General features: G+C 37.8%; 1 protein-coding gene across 5 annotated transcripts in view; it reads right to left on the reverse strand.

Moving 5' to 3' along the window:
* Positions 1-25523, reverse strand: part of glra4a (glycine receptor, alpha 4a) — a 49038-nt gene that overhangs the window by 20135 nt on the left and 3380 nt on the right. Inside the window, exons 3-6 of one of the 5 annotated variants that reach the window (XM_077608616.1) lie at positions 12325-12421; positions 2330-2498; positions 2202-2256; positions 955-1325 (exon numbers count right to left, since the gene is read on the reverse strand). In XM_077608616.1, the coding sequence (XP_077464742.1) occupies positions 955-1022 (68 nt within the window). In that variant the 5' untranslated portion in view covers positions 1023-1325; positions 2202-2256; positions 2330-2498; positions 12325-12421. Of the gene's footprint in view, positions 1-954; positions 2499-12324; positions 12422-25523 lie in introns of those variants that run through there. The other 4 variants (XM_077608615.1, XM_077608617.1, XM_077608619.1 and 1 more) reach the window with 4 other exon arrangements.

Raw genomic sequence — 25523 nt, forward strand, 5'->3', positions numbered from 1 at the left:
TTGGGAGGAAAAGCCGTGCAAACTGTGGCAATAAATCCGGCCCTCAGAAAAAGTCACACAAACTTTTGGAGTTAACGCTGCATTTCTGTATTCTGATAAATTTGTGTGGATGAAAAGTGCACCTGTAGCTTTTAATAATGAGTGCTACAATGGAATCCAAGCCCAATGTAAAATTCTATAGGCATTTTTTACAGATAATTCCATCCATTATCTATAGAGCTGGACCTCATTAGGCTGGGTTTGGAACTCAAGTCCATACCATTCTGAACCAGTCGCCAGGCAAATAAGACATTTGTTCACACATTATTTAAAATTTAGGTTCACAAATCACAAATAATTGATATGAAATGGAAAAATCATGGGACGCCTGAAGAGCTGTAGCAACCCGACACATGTAATGTGAAACTCCATATCCAATTAATATAAAAATGCATACATCTAGAGATTATAGTCTTCCCCGATTATCGCAACTTCACTTATCTTGAATTCACTTTTTTGCGATTTTTTTCTGCTAATAATTATTTAAAAAAATATTAAAGTTCATAAAAATGTGAAAATCCACGCTGAAACTTGCAAGCGGAACCCATTCTTGCTACTAGGACTCAGAACTGAAGAAAATATAATATAATAGGGTTGACTATGCAATTTTTTGATTATCGTGGTCATGTCTGGTCTACATTAATCACAATATTCGAGGGATTATTGTACTATGATTTATCTAATCATAATTTATCATGATGCCTCAGAAGGAATTCTTTAATTGTAATTTGCATTTTGTTTTACTGAATGCTGTGTTAAAGGCAAGACGTGGATTTGTGCCTAGATGGAGAATAAAACGGACGGAGAATCTAAACAAGTTAAAAAAATATATAGATTATATATAAAATGGCATGAGTAAAAAAAAGTTCACACAATAATCAAGCAAACAAAGTAGAACACATGCTGACACTTTACCTGATAAAGCCTCCCTGGAAAAAACAGAACGACAAGACGTAAAGGATCCTGATGACCTGTGGGAGCATCCTCTCTGCACGACCACGCCAAAGAACTTAAGTGGAATAACGTCACCAATCAGCAAATCCAGCGAGCGTGGGGCAAGTATGAGCGAGAATCGCCTGGCATCGTCTTTTTTTCCTACCTCGTCTCAGCGCGTCTGAGAATGAGCGCGCCTTTTGCGGGTTGAGGGGAGAAACTTCATCCTCCTCCCACACGCACTCCGGGAGAGAGGGCGGGGGGCCGACCCAAGCCGAGCGCGGCCGGCTGACAGCCGGCTGTCAGTCATTTGGCGTCTCGGTGGTGTGCAGCGGCTTGGTGATGCTAAATGTCTGGAAGTAACCGAAGAGAATAATTCACCAACAATCCATTAGGAACCTCCAAAACATTGCATAACACATTTAAAGGAACTACCGTATTTTGCCGTTTAATATACCCGGGTATATAAAATGATTTTTGCTTTTTTGAGCCTCCCGTTTGTGCGCCATTTAATATACCCCTGCCGTTTAATATACCCAGGTATATTAAACGGCAACTCAGCTTTTTTTGGCAAGATTTGTATGGTGTTCATGGGGGCATAATTATAGATACTTAAGTTCATTCAAATTCCAAGTCAGACTTTATTCAGCAGTAAGTAGTTTTAACCTGAGCAGTAAGTCGTTTTAGTCTGCAAAACAATGATGCACCCCGTCACGGCATAAAGAGTGCGTAGTGGATCGTACCTTCCCGTTTGTGCGCCATTTATATTATATGTATTAAACAGCAAAATATGGTAGCCTTAAATAAGAGGTGTGGTTGGAGGTCAGCGTGAAAAACGGCACTACATACCCAAGGCTAAATATGCCTTGGAAAACAGAAAAAAAAACAATATAACAAGCGTGGAGGCAAAGATCTCGCAGTTTAGACAATTGCAGTGGGCTGGTAATGAACCAAGGAGGGGTGGAGCAAAGTGCTGGAAGGTCCAATCCAATGATTTAATTTTCATTTTTTTCTTATGACACAAATGTTTAATTCCCCTTTAACGGTTCTGTGGTAATATGGGTTTTAGAGTGACTCAAGTTCTAAATGTGTAATGTGTGGTTGTGTACTTGAGGCTAGAACATGAGCTCTGCCGGATAATAAATGAATATAGGCTTTCAGATTTACCAGACAGGTTATAGATCAATATGTATGTGTTAGGGAAGAACACAGTGTGTGACATCACTCACGGTCAGGCCATTAAATTGCTTCCCTGTCAGTCATCTGTCTTGGGCCAGGTAATTTCTACGCAGCATTGGATGGCAGATTCAGTCACTCACCTTTTTCTAGTGATTGTGGCAAGACGCAGAAGATTAACCTTTAGCCCTGAGCTTTTTTCAGACTTCTCCCCATTTTTGGTGCGACCAGTGGTTTTAAATAGAATTGAGATTGTCTCCTTAATCCAGGCAGTGAGGTCCTCCAAGGATGGCTTGACTCGTCACTGAAAGATCCAGCTGAAGCATCCGAAGAGTCCCAGATTCACCAAACTGCCAACATATAAAGCCAGGTAATTAAAAAAGGTGGACATGGTAATGTGTTTCTGGCCTCTGGTTGACTTCAAAGTTGTTTTTAATGACTAAAAAACTCCAATTGGAAAGTGAAAATAATATAATATAATGGCCCCAAAGCAGCACGATACATGGTTTTAATTACAGTGACTTCCCAATGAGTAAATGAAGACAGAAATTGGCCAAACCTGGAGTTTGGTTTAGCTTCTGAGACGGATTTCCAGAAAACATCAGTTGAAGTTCAGATTGTTCCGGTCTACTGTACTCATAGCCAAATGGAGCCGACATGGTTGAGAAAATTGTAACTTCAGTCCAGGATTTATCGATTTGCCACGGATGACACATTTACTGGCTTCTCTGTTGACCTATAGTATACTACTTATTTATATAGATTTTGTCTACTTGTAAGGATCTTAATACAAAATGGCCTTTTCTCTTTTATCATTCAGCTGATGTGATCATGTTCTGGTAAGGTCACAGCTCCAAATGCTACAGTTGCTATGGTGACAGCAGATTTCCACTCCATCCTACTGCTGGCATGCATGTTTAACAATTGTTTTTCCATGTAGTATTCATTTTTGCACGGCTTTTCCTTTCTTTTCTCACTGGCAAGCTGTAGAAAGCCACACCACACAGTCACACCAATGGACAATTGGATTTTAAAGGGTTTACTTCACACTCTTTTTTTGGTTTAATGTTGAAGATTTCTGGTCAATGTTCTTAGTTTGATTCCTCTTTTCTTTGAGGTTCTTTATTATGAATGGACAGATTGCATCCCTTTTAGATCATTAAAAAGTTTGAGCATAGTTTATCCTGGTCAGCACTATCATCCCAATTTTCACCTATGAGATTTAACCTGTGGCATCTTCGTCCTTTCCTTACTTACACTCTCTGCTGTCCGACAATGTACAAAAAGCTTTGCGCAGTGGCCCATGCTGTTTATCACCCTGGCAGATTATCCTTGAAATGTTTAAAACTAAGTATACTGAGAAGAATTGTGCTGGTGCTGTGTGGGTCCGTTTGATAAAATTCCAGTAACTTCCTTCTCCTCTCCTTTAATCCAAATACCTGTTACAGTTTTGTCAACATGTCCTCACAGTTCTTGTGTGGGTTTTCTCCAAATACTCAGATAACACACAGATTGAATCTTGGACTCTTTAAAAAAATGATTTTGCTTCAAGTAAAACTACTTTATGCCAAAGTGGGAAATTGATATGGATCATGGACGGTCAAAAGGAGAGCTGTAATGATATATTTGAATACAAATCCTTTGGGAGTGGGCACATACATAAAATGAAGGAGAAAAAAATCCTAACCGAGCCAAGCATCCATCCTCACGCGCAACGTCTATTCAATTTGCGCGCCCGTCCAGGCTGCCAGGAAAACAGCCCGTCCAAAAGAAAAGGTTTTGACAGCGAGAGACGTGCTTTGCTGTAAAGCACAAATGATAAGTCAGTCAGGCAAATCATTGGAAGATTACAATGTCACACAAGCGCAATATTGGCTCGCTGTGGTATTCGTCTTAGCGGGAGAGTCACTTGGGAATCCAAAGCACGGACGTCATTGCCGCCAGGCTCGCGCAGAGACGGAGGAATGATAATAACAGCATGTTGTTGTCATTACATCTGTCTGGTTCAGTTTGTCTTGTGGCTTTTTTTGTTTTGTTTTGTGATGGCTTGCTATCGATTTTCTTTAACTTAGCTGGTGCTCTTACAAGATAACCCTGCAACTACCTGTGGAAAACAGATGAGCCTATGGATTCCAAATTAGGACGAGAAAACAATACCATTTAAGGACAATTCACTTTAATCTGGTATTTCTGCTCTGAGGCCAGTTCCCGTGCAGGCCAACATCTAAATCGATGTCTTTCTAATTTATTTACATCAATTCTCATATCAACAGTTGGGCAGGTTAAATAATTTGCCAATAGTCTCTGTTTTCAAGGCGTGATGTCTGTTGTTGTGAGTTAATATCAAAAACAGTTAGCATCAATTTATGCTATAAATGGAGGAGTCTATTTGTTTAACTGAAGTGGGGAAGTAGCAAGAGCAGAATGATTATGGATTCAAGTAACATGGTTCATTTTGAAACAAAATTTACTGGACAAATATTTCTTCGCAGTGCTTGTTTATGGAAAAAAATTCAGGCACTGAAATTTTACCACGAGTTGCTTTGGAAACGGTACCAAATTGATACAAAATTTTGGTACCAAGCAATACTCTTGGTAGACATAATCTGCAAACAGTTGCAGTCGATTGAGCAACATTTTTTGACCAAACTTTTCCAGTCACGGATAGCTGTCACCGTCTACACAACTTATTTTGTGCTTGAAAAAAAGAGTACGGAAAAACAACACCAAAACACTAGTGTCTCCATCAACTGGACTAAAAATACATTGGCTGCATTGACTTCCTGTCTGTAGATTTGTTGTAGGAAGGTATCAGTAACCCCTGTCAGAGAAAAGAGGTCATGTCGTGATGCTTTTAAACAACTGCTCGGCTCGCTCACCCTTAGCCTCGTATGTGACTTATTTGAAACGCTGGCACAGATACATGCACAAGTTTACCCTGGCGCAAATGTCAAACTTAATGACAAACATGAATATCGTCTGAGAGACTTGAGTTAAATGGGCCACTGAGGGAAAGGTCACCAGGGACATTGTTTCAAGGTTACTGACAAACTGTTGTGGTGCTCAGGAGTGGCCGGTAATTTTTTGCCGTCTGCCCTGGAGAAGCCGTTGTTGTTGTTGTTGTTGTTGTTGTTTTTTTTCCAACATACTATGAGGCCATCAAAGTAGGAGGGTACGAATCTTGCGAAATGAACCTACTGAAAGTCCCCTTGTATAAACTCTTAACAATCCAATCTGTGATGCTGACTGACCTCCAATTTGATGGGATATAAAAATAATTTTCTATCTCTCCTTTTTCGAGAGTGCTGCTTCTTCCTCTTATTGTGGATGAGCTGGAACCAGCACAGCTGTTCACTTTCAAGTAACATACTCACAAACAACTCCACTCAGAATCACACCAATGGAAATTTTATAGTATTTAATGAACTTACATGCAAATGATTTTACGATTATCCGATACCATATTGCTGGCCAGGCTGTAAAGTTTTTTTTTTAATTAGATCACTTTTATGTGATTTTCAGCCCACACAATTGTGCAGGAGATATGATGGTGAAATGAAACTGCAACTATGTGCACTTAAATGTACATTTTTACGGCAATCAGGAGCATTACACCGCCTCCACAGCATTTTGTCAATTCACCTAATTGGCTATGGAACATTCTTCTTCATCCAAATAGTTCCGATTTGTTTAAATTTTTTATACACGTACATTGGTTAAAAAATGTTTAAACATTCCCCACACCATTAATTTTTATTTTATTGCGATAATAAAATCTTGCACTTGAAATGACTTTTTCTGAGTAAGTTATTTTGCAAGTTGAACTATAAATCAAACAGTCCCATAACAGTTTATATTTCCAGATTTTTAAAATTCAAATGAATGAAAAATGCAGCTGCTTTGACACCATCTTCACAACACATAACTCAAAATCTACTTAAGAAAAATTAATCTTACCTTTAAAGCAAATGTTACTAAACTCAAAGTGGCACTATGAATGGCCTGCTGAATATTTTACCAAGCTCAAGAAAAAAAGAAAAAGTTGATTTGCATAGAGTTGATTGGGCCCAGAGAGGCTTGGATGTTTGAATCCTAACAGGTTTGTTTGTTTTGCTCACATATGCTATTGATGCAACAGGGATCCGTTTATCTCTCTGAGCTAATGCTGCTACTTTTCGCAACTGTCAGCTTCACAAAAGAGAAAACCCGAGTCCTGCCATCTGCGCTATGATGCAACCTTGTGTAAAGGTACCTTAATATTCCTTCTCTCCTATACAAGTGATGTTTTTAGGTACTTACAAGAAGCACTGCCCATTTATGTTGTTTTTACATTCCTAAGAATGACAGTCTCATTCATAGACTGCATCAAATAAGTATTGGTAGTTATTAGGCGGGCGAAATGAGGCTGAAAAAGTAGTGGTTGATAAAAGAACATATTTACCAATTTAAAAAAGTGGTTGCAAAATAGCATGGAAAACAACATGGTCCAATAAAATAATTCAAGTGCTGGGGTATTCAGCTCAGCTGTTAGATTGGTACATTAACATCTCCAATTCCCGTATTTTTTGGACTATAAGTCGCGACGGCCAAAGAATACATAATGAAGAGGAAAATATACAGCATTTTTGGGAGGTAATTTTTTCTTTGATCAGAGACCAAGAAGAAACATGTTAAAGGAACAATAGTAAAATGGACAACAGGCTAATCTGTTAACAGATCAGGTATCTGTAGCCTACAAAAAGCAACATAATTGGTTGTCATAGAGAAAATAAATATATATATATATACATATATATATATATATATATATATATACACATATATATATATACACATATATATATACATATACATATATATATATATACATATATATACATATATATATATATATATATATATATATATATATATATATATATATATATATATATATATATATATATACATATATACATATATATATATATATATACATATATATATATATATATACATATATATATATATATATACATATATATATATATATATATATATATATATATATATATATACATACATATATATATATATATATATATATATATATATATATATATATATATATATATATATATATATATATATATATAAATATACATACACACATACATACATAAGTCGCAGGCGCACCCAAACTATGAAAAATGTGTGGCATATAGTCTGGCAAATACAACAGAAAAACAATAATACAAGAATCTTTCTTCATTGAGTTCCACAGCTGGGTGTGGATGGTAATTGGTCTGATGGGATGTTGAGTTATTAGAGGAGTAGGGAGTACAAACTGCTTCTCTTCTCTTTTGTATTCATACGCTGCTGAATCTAATTAGAATAATAACTTACCACATGTGGTAGCCCATACTCGTGTCCATGCCTTAAGAAATGGTTTCATTCAATAGAATGCCTTTTACCATCAAATGTGTGCTTTGAAAAATCGCATCAGTGATTTTGCTAGCTCAAAAAGAGGCCTTTGTATTTTTTTTTACATCACCAAAATGGAAACAGTCCTCTGGGACTTGTCTTTCTGTCACATGTGATCAAATGTTTACGTTCCGAAATAAAACCGTCCCTTCAATCAGGATATAAAAATACCTGAAACTATTTTCTGACATTCGTCTTGCAGACCCTTTTCTCACACTCCTCAACACCCCTTTCCCACATGCCTCTCGATACTTACACAAGGCTCAACTCGAACATTCTCCTCAGCAATATCCCTCGACTTTCCTCAGCAATCTTGGCATTCTTTGCCGAAATTCACCAATTTCTCCAGTGAGAAGATTTTTCTTCTATCTGGAGCTCGCCATGTTATTTTTATCCAAACACTGAACAGCACAAATTGTATATCATCTATGTTAAGCAAATTACTGTCTTCCTGACTCAAATCCAAAGAAAAATGATAGCGTGAAATCCTCTACAAAGCCCGAGTTGTGTACGTAATGTTGAGGACATCATAGGCCTGTGTACTACTACATGAGTTATATTGGATGTGTACCCTGTCTACTTTGATGGAGTAAGCGTGGCAAGATTACGATGATAATGCGCACACGGGGGTGGCGATCGATGCTGAGGTAGAGCTCCGAAAACCACTCGCTCTGTGATTTTAGATGCCCCTAACTCTCTCCCCCCTTCCCCTCCTAATGAGTACAAATTGAAGTGCAAAATTAAATAAAATCGAAAGAGCTCAAATGGAAATTCAACGAAAAGAAATAAATGGGGCTTTTCTATGTGCCCGAGGGATATTGGTCTAATCCTTTAATTGGACATAACGTCCCGACATTTTTCCCCCTTCGTTTTGTGATGGCTATATCGAGATAGAAGAGGGACCAGCAGCATTCCAATGGAGGCTTAAAATGATTGTGCTATGAAGAAAAACCTTTGAAGTCTCAAGTTATCTCTTCTGCAGGTACGCAGGAATGTGGCGCTTGTCCTGATATAAGATTTTTTTTAACAAATGGAAATGATACATTATAATGAACTATAAAATATGTCATTTGTCATTCTTAAAGGAGGCATAACATAGGTTTTCAGTATAGAGGGCATGTTGTGGTGTACTACTAAACTGAACTGACTAATATCTCTGAACATATTACATTATTCTCCCATTTCCTAATTTGTTGCATCCATTTTAATAACTGAACCACATACCCTAAATAGAAATGTTCCTCTTGGAATAAATACGAAAATAAACATCTACTAAAGACTTGCAAGCATCCCAACAGCATGTAGGACTTAGTTTGCAGAATGTGTTACATTTGGAAGTCACATTTTATTCCTGCTCGGTGTGAAATAAATTCAGTCAAGATAACATCATCAGAATACTAAAAAGTATTTTCGTGACTGGATAAAAAAAGAGGTCCATGTGCTCCAAATGGTTGAAATCAATTACCACATAGCTTTACCTGTCACAAATGTGCCGACCCTTCACAACACTGGATTGAATGAAACTGATTAAAAATGTGTTCACGATTTGTTATTGACCAAATTATAGTTTGGGCCGAGAATAATGATAGAAATACTGTCTTAGGGGAAGTCGAATTTCAACGATGAAGACGTGGAGGCCTGGAGCAGAATGCCAAATGCCAGCATGCAGTTTTGTTTTGTCAGAGAGCACTTGCTGCTTGCATCTTTGAACCCCCTACCAAAAGATTGGCAGTCTGACTCCTAGTCTGGCAACCTCCCGTTAAATGGAACTGTGCTTTATTTCAGTTTTGTTGGCCAACAAAACATAACAAAGCCAGCATATGCGGGTGGCACACAATAAAAATCCTCTACAAAGAGCGAATCCAGAAGGCGTGTGAATAATTTAACTTAAATCAAAAGGAAGAATCCGTGTGAAGCTACTAGAGATGGGTATTTTCGCTAATACATTTTAGTTACTCTCATATAACACATGAACCATAAGACATTACTCCAAAAATTAAAGATATTATATCACTGGTCATATCACTGGGATAGGCTCCAGCGCTCCCCACGATCCTTGTGAAGATAAGCGTTAGAGAAAATGTATGCACGTATGTAAACGAGTATATTTACATTTCATAGTTAAGGGACGAAGGCAATAAAAGCGGGCAAAGCAACACATTGGACTACTGTAGTAGAACACTGGCATCAGTTCCACCAATCATTTTCTATTCTTGTCGCTATAGCAACCATTGGCTTTTGAGCCCCCCGTCACAGCAGCCAGCTCACAAAATCACTGTACCGTATTATAAGGCAATATGACCACATTGGTGTTTTTAAAATATTTTTCCCAACAGGTCAGCAAGAGCAAATAACACTGAAATGTTCAATCAAAAATATAACAGAGTTACAAGTTGACCCAGCCCCCCCACATCAAGCTCTGCATGCATGTGAGCACAGCAGCTGGCAAGTGGCTCAGAATATCAACAGCAGCTAAATGAAGGTAAGTGCAGGTGAAGGGAGGGTGCTGTAATGTAATCACCCTGCGATGAAATAATTTGAATTCAAATGCTGCTCTTCTGGATGTCATGATAGGGCATCCGTTTGGAGAAATGCCCAACAAAGATCCCATTATTTACGGTCATAAAATGAGATAGCTAACAATAAACAAGATGATGTCATCTGTTCACCCCCTGCAGACAACTATACATTGTTTCAGAGTAGGGGTGACCCTACTCTACCTTTATTCTCAAAGTGATGTTTAATTCATTGTCAGTCATAGAGGGAAATAGACATCCTATTCATTTTGACTGGTAAGTATAGCAGTGATTGCTGGCAAGGGACAAAATGATGCCTGACAAGACTGAAAAGCTAACAAATCTTTCAGAAGCATTTCTTTAAACTGGCATTCCGTGCAGCCCAGTATGCAAAGTTTTGCATTTTTTTAAAATAAATTGTTAACAAACGATTCAACTGTTTCTGTACATGTGACTGATGCTTTATATTTTGCTCATTTGGTTGTTGTGGCCCAGGAATTCTGACTATTAACACAATTTTAGAGGGAAACAAAATAGGAAATCACACGAATGCAAACTTTTTTTTTCTCCTTTAAAAAAAAAATCAGATGCTGTGACTAAATTGTGCTGCCTTGCAGTATATGATGCATTGTGCCAAGGAAACAACACAGTGAATAAAACTTTTTAATTGGAGTTTGTGGCACAACAATTCAGCTTGGGACCAAGCTTGTGTTGCCAAAGAAAACCCCAGTGGGTAACTAATAATGTTTTTTTTTTTCCTTTTTTTATTTGGATTAGTGTCTCAGCAACAAGTAAAAAAAAGATGTACACAAACTACATTATATCTTATGTTTGGCTTCCATCCATTGGGGGAAATGATGTCAAAACTCCTCAACTAGCACTATCTTTAAAAAAAATGACTGCATTTCAAAGCAATTCCCCAAGCGACATAAAAGCTATACTTTAACCTTGTCACTAACTCTAGACTCACTAAATGTTTCCAGCACCTCTGACTCACGCTGCCGCATTAAACAAGTTAATTGCATCCCTGGGCAGTATGCAGTGGTGAATAAATATCCCCTAATTGCGTAATTCCCTTAATTCCAGCTCATTTGGAATGGCATAGGTTCCAAATCGCTCTCGGTGACATCCAGCCGAGTTGATGACAAAATTATATTTGACCAGAGGACTCCAAGCCACCGAGCGTACCAATGACACAGGGCTGCAATGAAATGGAGTCGTAATATCCACAAGCCCACGCAACGCGTGCGATAAATAAATTACTGAGAACATTCTACTGGACACTTGAGAAGCAAAGTGCACAGGATGTACTGTGTAACCTTGAATGATTCTTTGTTGCTTAAATTCAGCCTTTGGAGAGCCTACTTCAAATTGCTATTGGGCAATTAGTGTGCTATCTGTGTTTATGGTTGTTGAGTGCCAAGTGTTTGCATACCTTTATTGAACCAAGGCGAATATTTTTGGAGTAATTGGAAATTGCAAAAATGATGATCGTGCTTTAGTTTGCTCACAATTTTACTTACCACTCTGCAACTTAAAAGTTGAACACAGATATTTCGCACAAATGCAGCAGGAGGGTACATGTTATTGGTACCTACCTTCTGGCATTATTCTTAGTGTAAAAAAAATAGTAAAGTGAACTACGATTCACATAATCAAAACATATTAGGTATCAAATCCAATATTCACAATAGCAATAATCTAGGTTAGCCACGGTAATTTGAAAAGCTACTTTTTAATTGAAGAAGCCATGTGTCAAACCAAATTAGTTAGAATCAGTTTTCTCAATTCAATCTATTATATATCGCAACCCAAAATGCCACATAACCTAGAATTCGGAAGACTTATTTCTCAATTGACAGTCAGAGCAAGAGCATCTCTAGTATATTTGTACTATATGGTCAGTAGCTTTGCCAAGTGACTGACGGAATCACAGTCCCAAAAAAGAAGTTGCCGGGGGACGTGGGGTGAGGCAGTGATGGATGGGGGTGTCGCAAGGCGTCAGATTAGTGTTAAGCATACGCCGCAACTCTCTCTTTTCCCGCTGCCTTTTAAGGAGTATCAGCACGCGCACCATAACTCAGATACAGAGAGAGAGAAAGGTGAGGGAGGGGGGCACTAGCCATTGGTCAGTCTTGATAAAGGACTTTGTCCTTGAGAAGCGATTAAAGAGTAAACAGCCCGCTGTGATTCTCACCTTTTGTCAAGTGACAGACTTTAAGCTTGCTGGTGTGTGTTCCTCTATGACTTGTGTTACACCTGGTGGCAACCAAAGATAGCCATTTTCTGTGGACCTAAAGAAGAGACAAAATTATGTTGTTGGTGGTTTTCAGATTATATTAACTAGTGACAATTTTACATTCACACCAATAAAATCCATCACAAAAAAATGACAAAACAAGGAGAGTAATGGGATTAGTCAGTTACAAATATGTTCTTAATAAAAAACACACTTTGAAGTCCAATCTATCAAATTGACTGAAGTACCCCCTGAGGTTTACTGTAAAATACTGACAGTTTTGTTTTAAGGGGTAACGACTTTTTTGAAGTGGTTTGTGGTTTTGCAGTTATACTTGTTTAATGCTTTCATGGATCTACACAGGGTAACCCACATATCACTATTCATTATTTCTCCCATTGCAGATGTGGTACATGGTTGGGCAGTGAGCCAAGAAATCATGAGAGTCTCCGTCCAAGAGGGGGACACTGGGGACTTGTTTTGGGTACGGCCAGCTGTCCTGGATCATATGGTACTGGGCCAGAATCAGCTGAAAGTCCAGCTGCCTCCCCTGCAGTTCTAAACTGCTCAAGTTGACTCATTTTAGAAAGCAAATTAAATAAGGACCATTGAGCAAACTAAATCACCATCAAATTCTATTGATGGTAATTGGAGGCGGAGAAACAACAATTCAAGCCTCATTTTTCATCAAAGATGATTTTTTTACCCCTTTCAAAGCATAAGGCCTACTTATTCTGCCATGGCGCAGCGGCTGATGACTGTAGAAAGTGTTCACAGTAGGCAAACCACTGGCCCAGATTCACAAGGTGTCAGGTGATGATGGAGTCTGTCTTCATTGTGGTTTCTTGCCCAACATCATGTTGGCGTCTGTTCTTCATTAGTGACCTTCACTGTCACACCATGATCACTTTAACTGGTCCCTCAGGTATGTCCTCTTGTACACATTTGTAGACAAATATATTATCTTTAGTATGGAAAGCCAAACAAAGGAAGAGAGAGTGGAGAGTGCTTTAAATTGGAACACTCCCAATGTTTTGGTTCTAGGGACTGACTTTCACATTAAAAGTTTCTCTTTCAAAGCCTTTGTGGATCGCCGCAGCACCTCAGTTCAGGATTCCCAATTAACGAGTTCTCTTTCTACTCTCTGCCCTCATGGGGGCTACTCAAAGGGGGAAGGCATTAGTCCTTTATAAAGAAAAGGGAACTTTTGACCTGGCTGATCTGTACATGTGAGAGAATAATGCTGCCTATTGTCTCCAGGGACGGAGAAAGGGTCACGGTAAGCACCTTTCTGACCACCATCACCTCCACCGATACCTTTTCCCTGCTCTATTGCTCCTCATTCTAAGAGTGGAGCGGCACCACATCACTTTGTTAATTTGAACCTGTCACATTTGACAGCATGCATGTGTTTGAAATGGGAATTTCAGATTAGGGATGGTGGAAAGATTAAAATTCGACAAATGGATTAAGTGCCATTGTCTGTCAACCAGTCCGGGGTGTGCAATGTGTTCTGCCTGGCATTACTTTGCTTTAATAATTCCAGTTGCACTTCACATAAAGTTTTCTCACTTGAAAATTAATCAGCACAGGCGCTATGTTACAGATGAGACACGTAAAGGGAACCGTTCCATTGTGTTCATCTTAGAATGAGAAGAAAATCGATATGTTTGGAGTGTCTCATCCCGATGTTGCTCAGAGTCAATTGTTCAATTAATTAAGCGAGCAGTCTCCCTCAAGGTAGAGGCAGATTTTACATCGTACTCCCTCACCCACCTACTTTACTCACTGTGCTGTCAGCAGTCTGACAAGGGGATAACTATCTCTAAATGAGGCTGAAATCAGGGGTTGCCACTGAGAAGCTGACAGGCTGAGGTGAATTACTCAAAGTGCTCACATTCTGAACCTTTGTTTGATTTCTTTCGGGATGGAGGCTGTATTTGTGAATAACGCAACAAATAGAAGTAAAATATCATTATTCCTACGTACACTTTTAAATCTGTTGAAATTTTAATGTACTCCCATAATACTCTTAATTCAAATGACCCTAATGACACTCCTCTTCTTGTCTCTAAACTGAAGCATAACTCCGATGGTACTCATAAAGGCAATCCCAATTCTTCTTACACTTATCATACCACACTTTCTTTTACTGGAGAATGTCACAGCTCTCGTGCTGTAGCATGCAGTATAAATGAAGCCAGAGACTATAAAGAGTGAGGTATATAATGCCACTACAGTTATTTATGAGTCTTCTGAGTCTTGATTGCCTTCAGGTACAGCAACCCAGTTGGGGGAAATACTAACTAACGGTGGCCACAGGAAGTACAACCCTACAGTCACCTTGACCTCATGTAACCAAGACAAATAAAAGGGAAATACTAATGTTTTTCCCCCCACACTGTGTTACTATTGTAAGAAAATGAGTTCCTCACGGACCCTTGATGGGGGGTTTCAGCAGCAAAAGCGAACTGACAAATATCCTGAGGGGAGATGGAAGGGTGATTATGAGCAGAGAGAGGAAGGCCTCCGAGTAGTGAAATCTTTTAATGTTCTTTGACCGAAAGCCAAGTCACGCTTGTGTGGGGGTGTCAGAGAGGGTGTGCTAACAAGCCTAGCCGAGTGTCATTTCAGCCTTATTGGGCTGCCACTCATACTCGAAGCATGTTTGAGTGTGTGTTCATGTATGACCAAACTCCATTTGGCTTTTCCACCATTAAGGTGTTTAAGAGGAGTTTCTATGCCAGTGGCTCTCAGGACTTTTGATATTCGCTTTCCAGTCTAATTCAGTGGAAGAATGTCGAAGGAACACAGCAACTTTGAGGAAAATATTTCTGAAGGAAATGAGAAGAGACTAACAAATGTCTTTGTATAGAATCCATGACATTCCAGTTATGGTTACGCAAAAATTGAGCCAAATATTCTGATTGATCAAGATGCTTTGCTAAATGCACTTTTCCCTCTAATGATTTCTGAGCATCAAATCCTGTCAAATATTGACACTTTGGATTTTGGTGGAGCTACAGCATATTTCAACAAGAAAAAAAAAAACACTGATTGGCAAAGGAGAAAGAGGAGAAAAAAATAAAAATAATTGCTCATGCAAAAGTAATAGCTGTCACACAAAAAATGAAAGATACATGTAATTTAGTCAGATAAACATTTCCCCCCATTTGCCAAGATTCTCTTAGTTCATCCAATAATCCTGAAGTACATTTCCAGCGTGACTGAAAGTGACAGTTAATGACGCGTGTCGGAAAAATATTAACCTGCGCATCATACCAATAGAGGGTTAGAGACAGTTAATTCATGGCTAAATAAACCATACTTATTTCTATGATGGGCTACACAGAAATAAAAGGGAAAAAGTGAACATTTTGGATAATGTATCTTATCTACAACTGAAAATCACCGCATCATTCATCTTTTACACAAATCTAGCGAAGTCACCTGCAATAGTAGCACGTTCACTATCACACAATATACTGGAATTGTTGTCGTGCAATACAGACCTTCATTTTTATTCAGGCGATCTCTTCTAAACACATTCAAATTTATTTGCCCGATTGTTAATTTCGGGTCATTTTATTAATTAAGGTCCTCCCCAGTTGCCCTCCCCTCAATTGTTGTCAGAGGGTGGCAATTTCTAAGTGTGCAAATGTTTTTTTTTTGGGTGTCAAAACATGCAGGTGGTCCTATGAATAAATAAGATGGAGGCTGAAGGAGAAGGCAGGCACACTGGAGGACTAACCTCGGTGAAGATTTCAACCTTAATGTTAATCTCCTTCATGAATTTTTCAAGACTTCATTAAGGTTTTGGCTGTTAAAAGTGCATTTCTTTCAACTCTGCCCCATCAAACCGGCGACTGATGCCTCATTCAAAGCGTTGCTTTATGTGTCTGTACACCTAATTTGCATAGTCTGATGCGTCGTTTGATAAACTTAGCCACGGGTAAAACTTGGAATCATTTGTTGCCTGAAGCCCTGCAAGTAGAATATAAAGTAGAGCCATCGTCATGTTGTTTTCTATAGTGTAAATGGCTTTTCTAAAAAAGCAAAACACAAAAGTGCGTAACGGATTTTCTTTTTGTCCTTCACTCTGCCTGCTGTTGTGATATAAATGAGATCGGTGGAGCTCCAGTGAAGAGGAAAGGTAAATATTTGCATGATGCTGGCAAACCATTGCTACATTGCAGCATCCTTCCATTAGCCTGTGTCATCATGCACAACATCCCTCCCCACCAGCTGTAATTGGCTCACAGCTCATTGGATGTCAAAGCCACACTACCATTAGTCTTTTACCAGTCAATCTGTTCTTGTCATTCCACTGTGATTCATCATTGTGCCTTTGTATATGACCACCGGTTCCGAGTGTGTCCATCAAATATTGTGGGTCGATTGCATGTAATAAATGGGCTTCTATTTATTTGATTTTACCCTGCAGAGCTGAGCACATACACCGCCTTCCATTTCTTAGTTTGGTTTGTTTCCAGGATGGATGATTAGTATATCTCAGGAAAATGTCGCCATATTCAGTGTAACAATTGACCACAGAGTGACATTTAGCCAAATGACAGCGTGGAACAGGGATGAGAACAATTGAACTTAACATCTACTGTAAGGGGCCACCTTATATATTCATCTAGGACAAGGGTGTCAGACTCGGGTTGGTTCGTGGGCTGCATTAACGTTAACTTGATTTCATGTGGGCCAGACCATTTTAGAAATAAATGGATTAAAAGAACTGGATCAAAAGCCCTGAATATTCCGTTTTTTATGGATCTAAAACAATGTTTATTTGAGCTTTTTTTTCTTAGTAAGGGAAAATCATTTATTTAATCATTTGTTTTTCATTGCAAAAGGAAACCAATTTTTTCTTTAATTATGTTCCATATTAAAGTGGAAAGCAAAAAATATTTTTATATATTTTTAGATTTTACAAAATGATTTTTGAACTGAAAACACAAAGAAAAAATGGATTGAAAAATTACAATTATTGATTTAAAAGGGGGAAAATCAGGAAATCTAATATACATCTATAATCTTCATACTAATTTGATCCTAAAACAGAAAGTCGGCACTCATGATTTACTAATGATGCGGCGGGCCCGATTTGGCCCCCGGGCCGCCACTTTGACACCTGTAATCAAGGAGATACAATTTAGACAGCAGTAAATATGGGTTTCCCATTTTACTTCTGGTTCTAATCCTGTGTTGTTAGCTCCAACAAACAAGTATGTTTACATTCTTAGACGATAGGGAATCTCACTACGTTTGAGCAATGTGCTCAGAGAGTGAAAATAACCTCTCACAAACTCGGACATTCTAACCTATATTATTTTAAACATTACATATTGTTTGAAATAAATAATTCACTGAGAGTATGCTGTGTGCCTGGAAAAGATACAGTTTAATTGTTGGTTTTTGAGGTGCAGCTGTAGTGCATGTGCCGTTTTAGCTGCGTAGCACTGCCAAATGTTGTTGGATGCGAAATAAGAAAAACGGGCCAAAACACTCCATTTTGTCAACCAGATCTAATCTAAGAGAGCTTTACTTAACTAAACACAAGTGAATCTGATTACATACTGATTTTTGTATGCGTTTTGTGTTTCTATAGGCAAGACATTCTCAAACGTCCACTTATTTCTCAATAAACCTTCCGACTGACCTAAGGAACTTCTAAATGTTATATGAAAACAAAGCAAAACAAAAACAAGAAACAAACCGGAAACCAAGTGAGAAGGCTCAGCCGGGATTCGAGCTGGGAAATATCAGCTATAAAATATGTCACATCGTGCGGCGAGTGTGCTTTGGAAAGAGTAGTTTGAACCAACTGAAACAGCCATCATCCCTCATTTCCACACTGCTGAGCAAAGCACATTGAAGGAGCAGTTAGGTAGGAGGTCTCTATATTTTCCCTCTCCCGTCTCTATCTCCAGACATATTTGTCTTTATGTCACATGAAAAATAATTCAATATGAGCTTGAATTATGGCGATGGACATTTGCTGGCCGTCGCTACATTTTTAAAGGGATTTGTCCTATGACAGTTACGCATTAAAGATCAAAACACCAGTGGCACATCACCTCGTCCCCAAAGACCCCAAAAGCTTGTCCACGTTTATATGGTGGACAGTCGGCCCTTGCAGCTGGGGCTGTTTAAAAAAAAAAAAAAAAATTATTTATTTTTTATTTTGGAGGGGGGCCTATTGATTGTAAGGCAGAAAATGATGTCACCATCTCTGACTTAACCAGCGAATGTTTCCCCACCAGAAAAAGCCGAATGAGTCAAGATTTTTCTTCACCTCTACTTGAAAAAAAAAAATCTACTGAAAACTTAAAAGTGATTTTTCACTGCCCTGTTTTTTTTGCAGCAGAATGCATTCACGTGGGCCGGACCATTTTAGATATAATATTTAGATTTTTTTTAAATAAATGGATTAAAAGAACTGGTTTAAAAGCCCTGAATATTCAGTTTTTTTATAGATCTAAAACAATGTTTTTTTAGCGTTTTTATATATTTTTAGATTTTACAAAATTATTTTTGAACTAAAAACACAGAAAAAATGATTAAAAAATTACAATTATTGATTTAAAAGGGGGGGAAATCAGAAAATTTAATATACATCTTTACTCTTCATTTTAATTTGATCCTAAAACAGAAAGTCGGCACTCATGATTTACTTTCCCGGGCCACACAAAATGATGCGGCGGGCCAGATTTGGCCCCTGGGCCGCCACTTTGACATATGTGCATTAATGGATACCAGCTGCCCTGTGCCGCAAAAGCGGATGACAGAAAATCTAGGTAAGTATAGATAAGAAATGGAAGGATTGAATGTTTTAAATCCAATCTCACTTATGGCATAATATAGCACATCTAGGACAGGCCTGTTGCATGGACATCCCCTGCCAGATATTTGTTTACTATATTACCACAGGGTAAGGAGATTATCCCAGCACATTTCCATTGTGGCATTAATTGCCAAGTACTTAATTAAAATGCATGGTGATTAGAGAGCATGCTGTCCCTCAGGGCATATGGTTGCTGATGTTATGAATGTTTGATTGCAAAGCCAGCATATTAAGCACCACTATGTCTCATAGCTGTACACAGTAATACTTCTTATCCTCGTCAACTTCTAGTACTTTTGCATTTTGTCACATTTGAGAATTTGTGGTGCGCTGCTCACGAATAACAACGAGGTTACCAATCTATTTAATAAACATGAGAAGACTGGGCGGTGTTTAATGAAGCAAAATGTCATTATTATCATGTTTGATTGGTAAGGCAATAAGGTTAAATGGGCAGAATTGATGATGGATTTAAAATATACTGTTAAATTAAACACAAGATAGCTGACTTAATAATTCATTTCATCTGATCATTGTCACAAAACAGATGCGCATTACGTTACATAGGCAAACTCTTGATAAATGTGACCTTGCGGAAATTTTTGCATACAGCAACATCATTTTAATTAGGATAAACACATTCTTCGCATTTTACCCAAATAGTTTCTACGCTATAGACATTTATCTAAAATCAGATGAAGATGCTGAACAGCAGATGGTGAGGCCCTTAGGAAAGCACTTTTTCTACTTTAAGTCTACTGGCAGCGTTTTTTTTTTCCCCACTGTGGGCAAAATCAGCACACTGGTGTCCATAGCAAAACAACAGAGGATCTAAAGGGCAAATGAACAGAATGACACTCTATATATCTTGAAAATTAAAAAAAGAATAAAAATAAAATATGATCAGACACTGACAAGGGGTTTAAATAGAAAAGGGTTTACGAGACAATAAGAAACAGGTGGGTGACATGAAAGGCAGGGGATTGGCTGAGACACAAGATCACATCGGGTCAACTCAATGGAAAATATAGTAATCAACAACCCCAAATAACAAATTAATATTCAAATGAATGCACAATATCTACAGTTTTACAGTGTACACTATTTAAAAGTCTACACGAATACTGTAAATGCAGAGTTGCAAACTTGCCCCATTTAATACGTGTCTTGTGGGCAGCGTCAATGATCAATACAGTGAAGATAATTTGGCAAATGCGATGCACTTAAAAGCTATGTTGCAAAAGCAGAGCATGCGGCAAGGCTTTTTTTTTTTTGAATCACAATCATTTCCATATTGATGATGCAACCCTCTGGCTCTCAAGAGTGCTCCACACTGGATGAGACAAACTTGTGCTTTAAGCATACCAGCAGGCAGCATGCTGCTTTAATGGTCGATTCAATGTTGCACTAATAGCTGGTGTTCTTTGTCACCCTCCTCAGGGATTTAACAAATGGACCATTCGCTGTATTGGAAAGACATTTTCCCTTCTAATCCTATCGTGTCTATCGTAATTTGGTAGCATACTTTATTGATCGTCTGCTGTCTGCTTGTAAAAAAATAAATAAATGAAATGTAATACTGTAATCATGATACACTTCTAGTGGTTTATGTCGTCTTGAGTTTGTTGACTCTTCCTCACAAACATTATTTTTTCCAACAACAAACTGCCTTTGAATGTATTAAAGACTAGTCTAGGTTAACTTTAAAAACATCAGCTCAGCATCTTTTTTTGTTTATTTTTTAAACCTTGGAGCATCCCCTGTGGCAAAAGGCATTCTCATTAAATAACTTCCATATCAAAAGTGAAGCAAAGAGCGCTTGATTAGCAATCTTCACTTGACCCTGGGGATCTGGCGGTTCTAAAGTCAAGTTTTGGTTATTTATTGCAGTGTTACCCAACTTTTTTTGAGCTAAGGCACACTTTTTTGCATTGAAAAAAATCTCAAGGCACACCACTAACTTAAAATCTTCACATTATGAAGTCGGTCTCATCAAGGATTTATTAACAGGATTTAAGTAATCCCCCCCAAATTATTCCAAACACTGATTTATTGGATAAGTAAGGGAATTTAACATTTATTCCAGCTAAATATTGCTCAAGAAACATGTTTGAGAAGTAAAAAAAGGCATGAGACGAAGAATAGGGAGAGCAAAATGTAAAAAATGACTCTTCTTTTTGAGCTCTCTCAGTTTATGCCCAGAGGGTATTTGAGATTATTTGAATGAAAGAAGGTCACGGGTTTTGTCACTCGGATCCTCCTCCAAATGGTCCAATTCCCATTCCTCTCTCCTTTTCTTTATACAGAACTATATACACTATATCTGCCTGTTATGTGGACCTCTGCCCTTCATACAATTTTCTTTCCACACTTTCACGTCCATTCATTTTTGCTCCCTTGACCTTACTTCTTTATATTTTTTAAATCCAAACTAAACTGCAATGTTTCCGAATAACATTTTATGTGGATACAAACTGCCAACTTGTTTTCCTTCATTTATCAACATAGCTCAATTCAGAAATGCACGAGTTTACCTGAAGGGCTCATTTGACATGTATTTTTGTTTTTACAAGAATTGCTCATTTTGATTTACTGACTGCCAAGTTTAAAGTTTTAAAGTCAGAATTTCACAAGTCTGAGATTGAGGGTTCGATCCCAGATGGGTTACGACATTTTTGTGTGCAGTTTGAATGTTGTCCCTGGGCTTGTGTGGGTTTTCTACGGGTACTCCGGTTTCCTCCCACATTCTAAAAAAATGCATAGTAGCCTGGTTGAACACTCTAAGTTGCACCTGGGTATAAGCGTGACTGTGATTGGCTGGCCACCCATTCAGGGTGTCCCCTGCCTGGCGCCCATTGTTGGCTAGGATAGACTCCAGCACCCCCCGCCACCTTTGTGAGGATAATTGATACAGAAAATAAAAAAAATGCATTCATATATATATATTTAAGGTGTTATACATGCTTGTTTAACACATCAATAAATATTCCACCTTTACTCTTTCAAGACCTCACTTGAACATAAAATATATTATTTTAAATAGCTTTTGAAAATACTATGCATGTGAGTGATGAGCATAAGGCTGAGGGCTCAGTAATTTTGGTCCAGGTTTATTCTGCTCTCTAGTGGCTCTAGTGAAATAACACATTTTCTGCCGAAATTATGTGTATATATGGTTTGTGCTTGTGAGGGAATTTTATCAACAGACTTGTTTGTGTTTTACATGTGAAGCCAACATTCCAGAATCTTAGGCTAGGGTACTCATAACTAAAATCACATGACACTGTTATTATATGTAGAAATACAATCATTTACATACAGATTCACAACTTAGGGAAATTTTGAATCCTTATGAAAGCATAGATTTTTAAATATGGGGCGAAGATGGAGTAATCATTTTAAATGTTCCAAGTGTGAGGACAAAACTGCGGAAAGCTGCCTTTCAGTTTTATGCCCCATAAAAATGAAATAATCTTCCAAATTAAATGAAACTAGATCCCCTTACACCTTTAAATATTTTAAAATACTTGTTGTTAAATGTCATGCATTCTGTATATATAATTGTGAGGCATATTGTATAGTAAACCTCTAGATTAAACCAATGGAGGAATGGTTGAGGTTTACCACATGATGGCATTGCGGTACAACAAATATACAGTTCAGTATTATGGCATGACCTTCAGTTTTACACGCACACTTTCACACTTAAGAATGATTTTTTTTAAAGGAACCATTGGTGCACAGACAACAGATGAAGCAGGAACTTTTTTTCTTGGGAAAAAACAACAACATATATTTTAACAAGACCTCTGAAAGCAAAACATCACTTAACCTTCTCTGAGCCAGACAGCTTTTGACAAATTCTAAACAAACTAAGGGGGCAAAAAAATAAACATGGCCTCATGGCTGAGCTCAAGCAGTAATGTCACCCTGTGCACAACAGCTAGAATATTCAAGGGTACCGTCCGTGTAGCCACATGTCAAAGTGGCGGCCCGGGGGCCAAAGGTGGCCCGCCGCATCATTTTGTGTGGCCCGGGAAAGTAAATCATGAGTGCCGACTTTCTGTTTTAGGATCAAATTAAAATAAAGAGTATAGATGTATATTAAATTTCCTGATTTCCCCCCTTTTAAATCAATAATTGTAATTTTTAATCATTTTTTTCCGTGTTTTTTAGTTCACAAATCATTTTGTAAAATCTAAAAATATATAAAAAAGCTAAAATAAACATTGTTTTAGATCTATAAAAAAACTGAATATTAAGGGCTTTTAAACCAGTTCTTTTAATCCATTTATTTAAAAAAAATCTAAATATTATATCTAAAATGATCCGGCCCACATGAAATTGACTTGACGTTAACGTGGCCCGCGAACCAACCCGACACCCTTGGTGTAGGCCAATAATGTTGCAAGACAAATGCTTAGAGCCAAAGTAATTATGGGTGTGATATCATTCAAAATCTAGAGAAACCTTGACTTTCAAACCTTTTGATTTTTCCAACAATTTTGGTGAATCAGAGAGGCCATCAATTGAATAGCTGTATTTTTTATGTTATTCTCAAAACATGAAAAGAAAATATTTCATATGTAGAAAAATTCATAAGTAAAGGTGCAACTGTAGAAGGCAGTGCATTTTAAGTTTTTTTTTTTTTGTTCATTTGTTTTGATCCATGAGTGAGTCATGGAGGTGCAGGTAGGCATAAATATGTTACCTTCACAGTGTGCCAGACAAGCTATCACCATTTATATTAAGCACCTTGACTGCTAACTAATAAAAAAGAAAGAAAAGTAAAAATTAAGAAATACAAAAAAAACTCAACTTTTAATACATTACAGTGATTCAAGTGCCTTTTGGTCGACACAACCCAGCATAGAGAAGAGATAGTACGCCTATTTTCAGGGACAAACTCAGAAGGCGACTTCTATTAAAAATTGGAATTAACTGCCAGCGTCATTGTATTTCACCCCTTGTCAGCCAAAGAGGAAATAATCAAGAGTGAGCTGAAGTACTGGCAGGTGGATTTGAATGGATTATGTTATTCAGTGTGTACATGTGCCATCATTCCTTCTGAGCCAATTGCAAGAATCACACTGTGATTAAGTTGTCATCTTCAGAAAAATGAAAACATGTCATCTCATAATGAGAATGTTCATCAAAAAAGATGGTGGGGCTTAATAAACTGTTGCAAAGTGCTTGAAGACTGAAGTGCATGAAAATAGAGATTCTTAGTGATTATCCACCGTAGATTTTTTTTGGGACAATTTCTGATTAAATGTAGATCAAACCATTCTCTTTTGATGAAGATTTTTCTAAAGCCTGGATCAAATTAATAGTTTGGCATTTTAATGTGTGTATGCACATTTTCTTTCTATTTTATTTCATTTATTTTTTATATTTTGTACTCATTTGCTGTCATTTGCTAAGAAATTCCCCCATTTGGCTTGGTTCCCCAATTGACATTTTGTTGCCAAGCAACTGTGATAGGAAATGACAAGCTTTATTGGAAAATTATCAATTACACTTGAATGTGTACAACTGGTGGGGTCACTGTGATTAAAATAAATAATACAATTCTGTCCTATTTACGAAAAATTCAAGTTGCAAAACAAGTCCTGGAACCAATTAATTTCAAAAGTAGAGGTACCACTGTAATTGTTGTTGTTTTATGCTTAGTATATAAACAAAGACATTACATCATACAATAAAATACCTAAATAAATAAGATGTGCTTGTTATATAAATTGGACAGATTTTTGCCCATTGGCTACCTGCTGTTTTAGATCTGTAATGAGCTTTTCAAGGACTCATTTGATTTTCTTGTTTTTTTCCATCCTTGTTTTTCTCTGATTGCCTTCCATGAAAGAAGTCTGTGGTGGGTGGTGTTGATGCCCTTCCATTTGAGCTTTAATAAAAGCTTTGCCCTGCTGCTCGAAAGCTGTTCCTTCACATCACCATTGCGAGTAACAAGAGGAAGCATAATGAACCCCCCTTCTGTGAACTCAGCACTCCCCAAAAATGACACCTGTCTCTTTCCTCATCAAGGTGGCATTTATGTGCCTTTGGTGGTGATTTGAAAAGGCTTGAGAGTTGAAGCTATTTCTCCCAGCTTGGTTCAATGTTCTGACTCGACAAACCTGACCATTGTCATTTCCCCCTGACTGGCTTTGAAGGAAATCCAGGGAGTGTGGTTAACAACTGCCAAGGTAAAATGGTGTGATTGCACAACCATTTCAAAATGAGGACCCCTACCTCGCTACCAAAATCAGTGCAAGTACGTGTCAGTAAAAGTACCGACTGGGTATGA

The sequence above is a fragment of the Stigmatopora argus genome, chromosome 9 (genome assembly GCF_051989625.1).
Source record: "Stigmatopora argus isolate UIUO_Sarg chromosome 9, RoL_Sarg_1.0, whole genome shotgun sequence".
In the NCBI taxonomy this organism is placed as follows: Eukaryota; Metazoa; Chordata; class Actinopteri; order Syngnathiformes; family Syngnathidae; genus Stigmatopora; species Stigmatopora argus.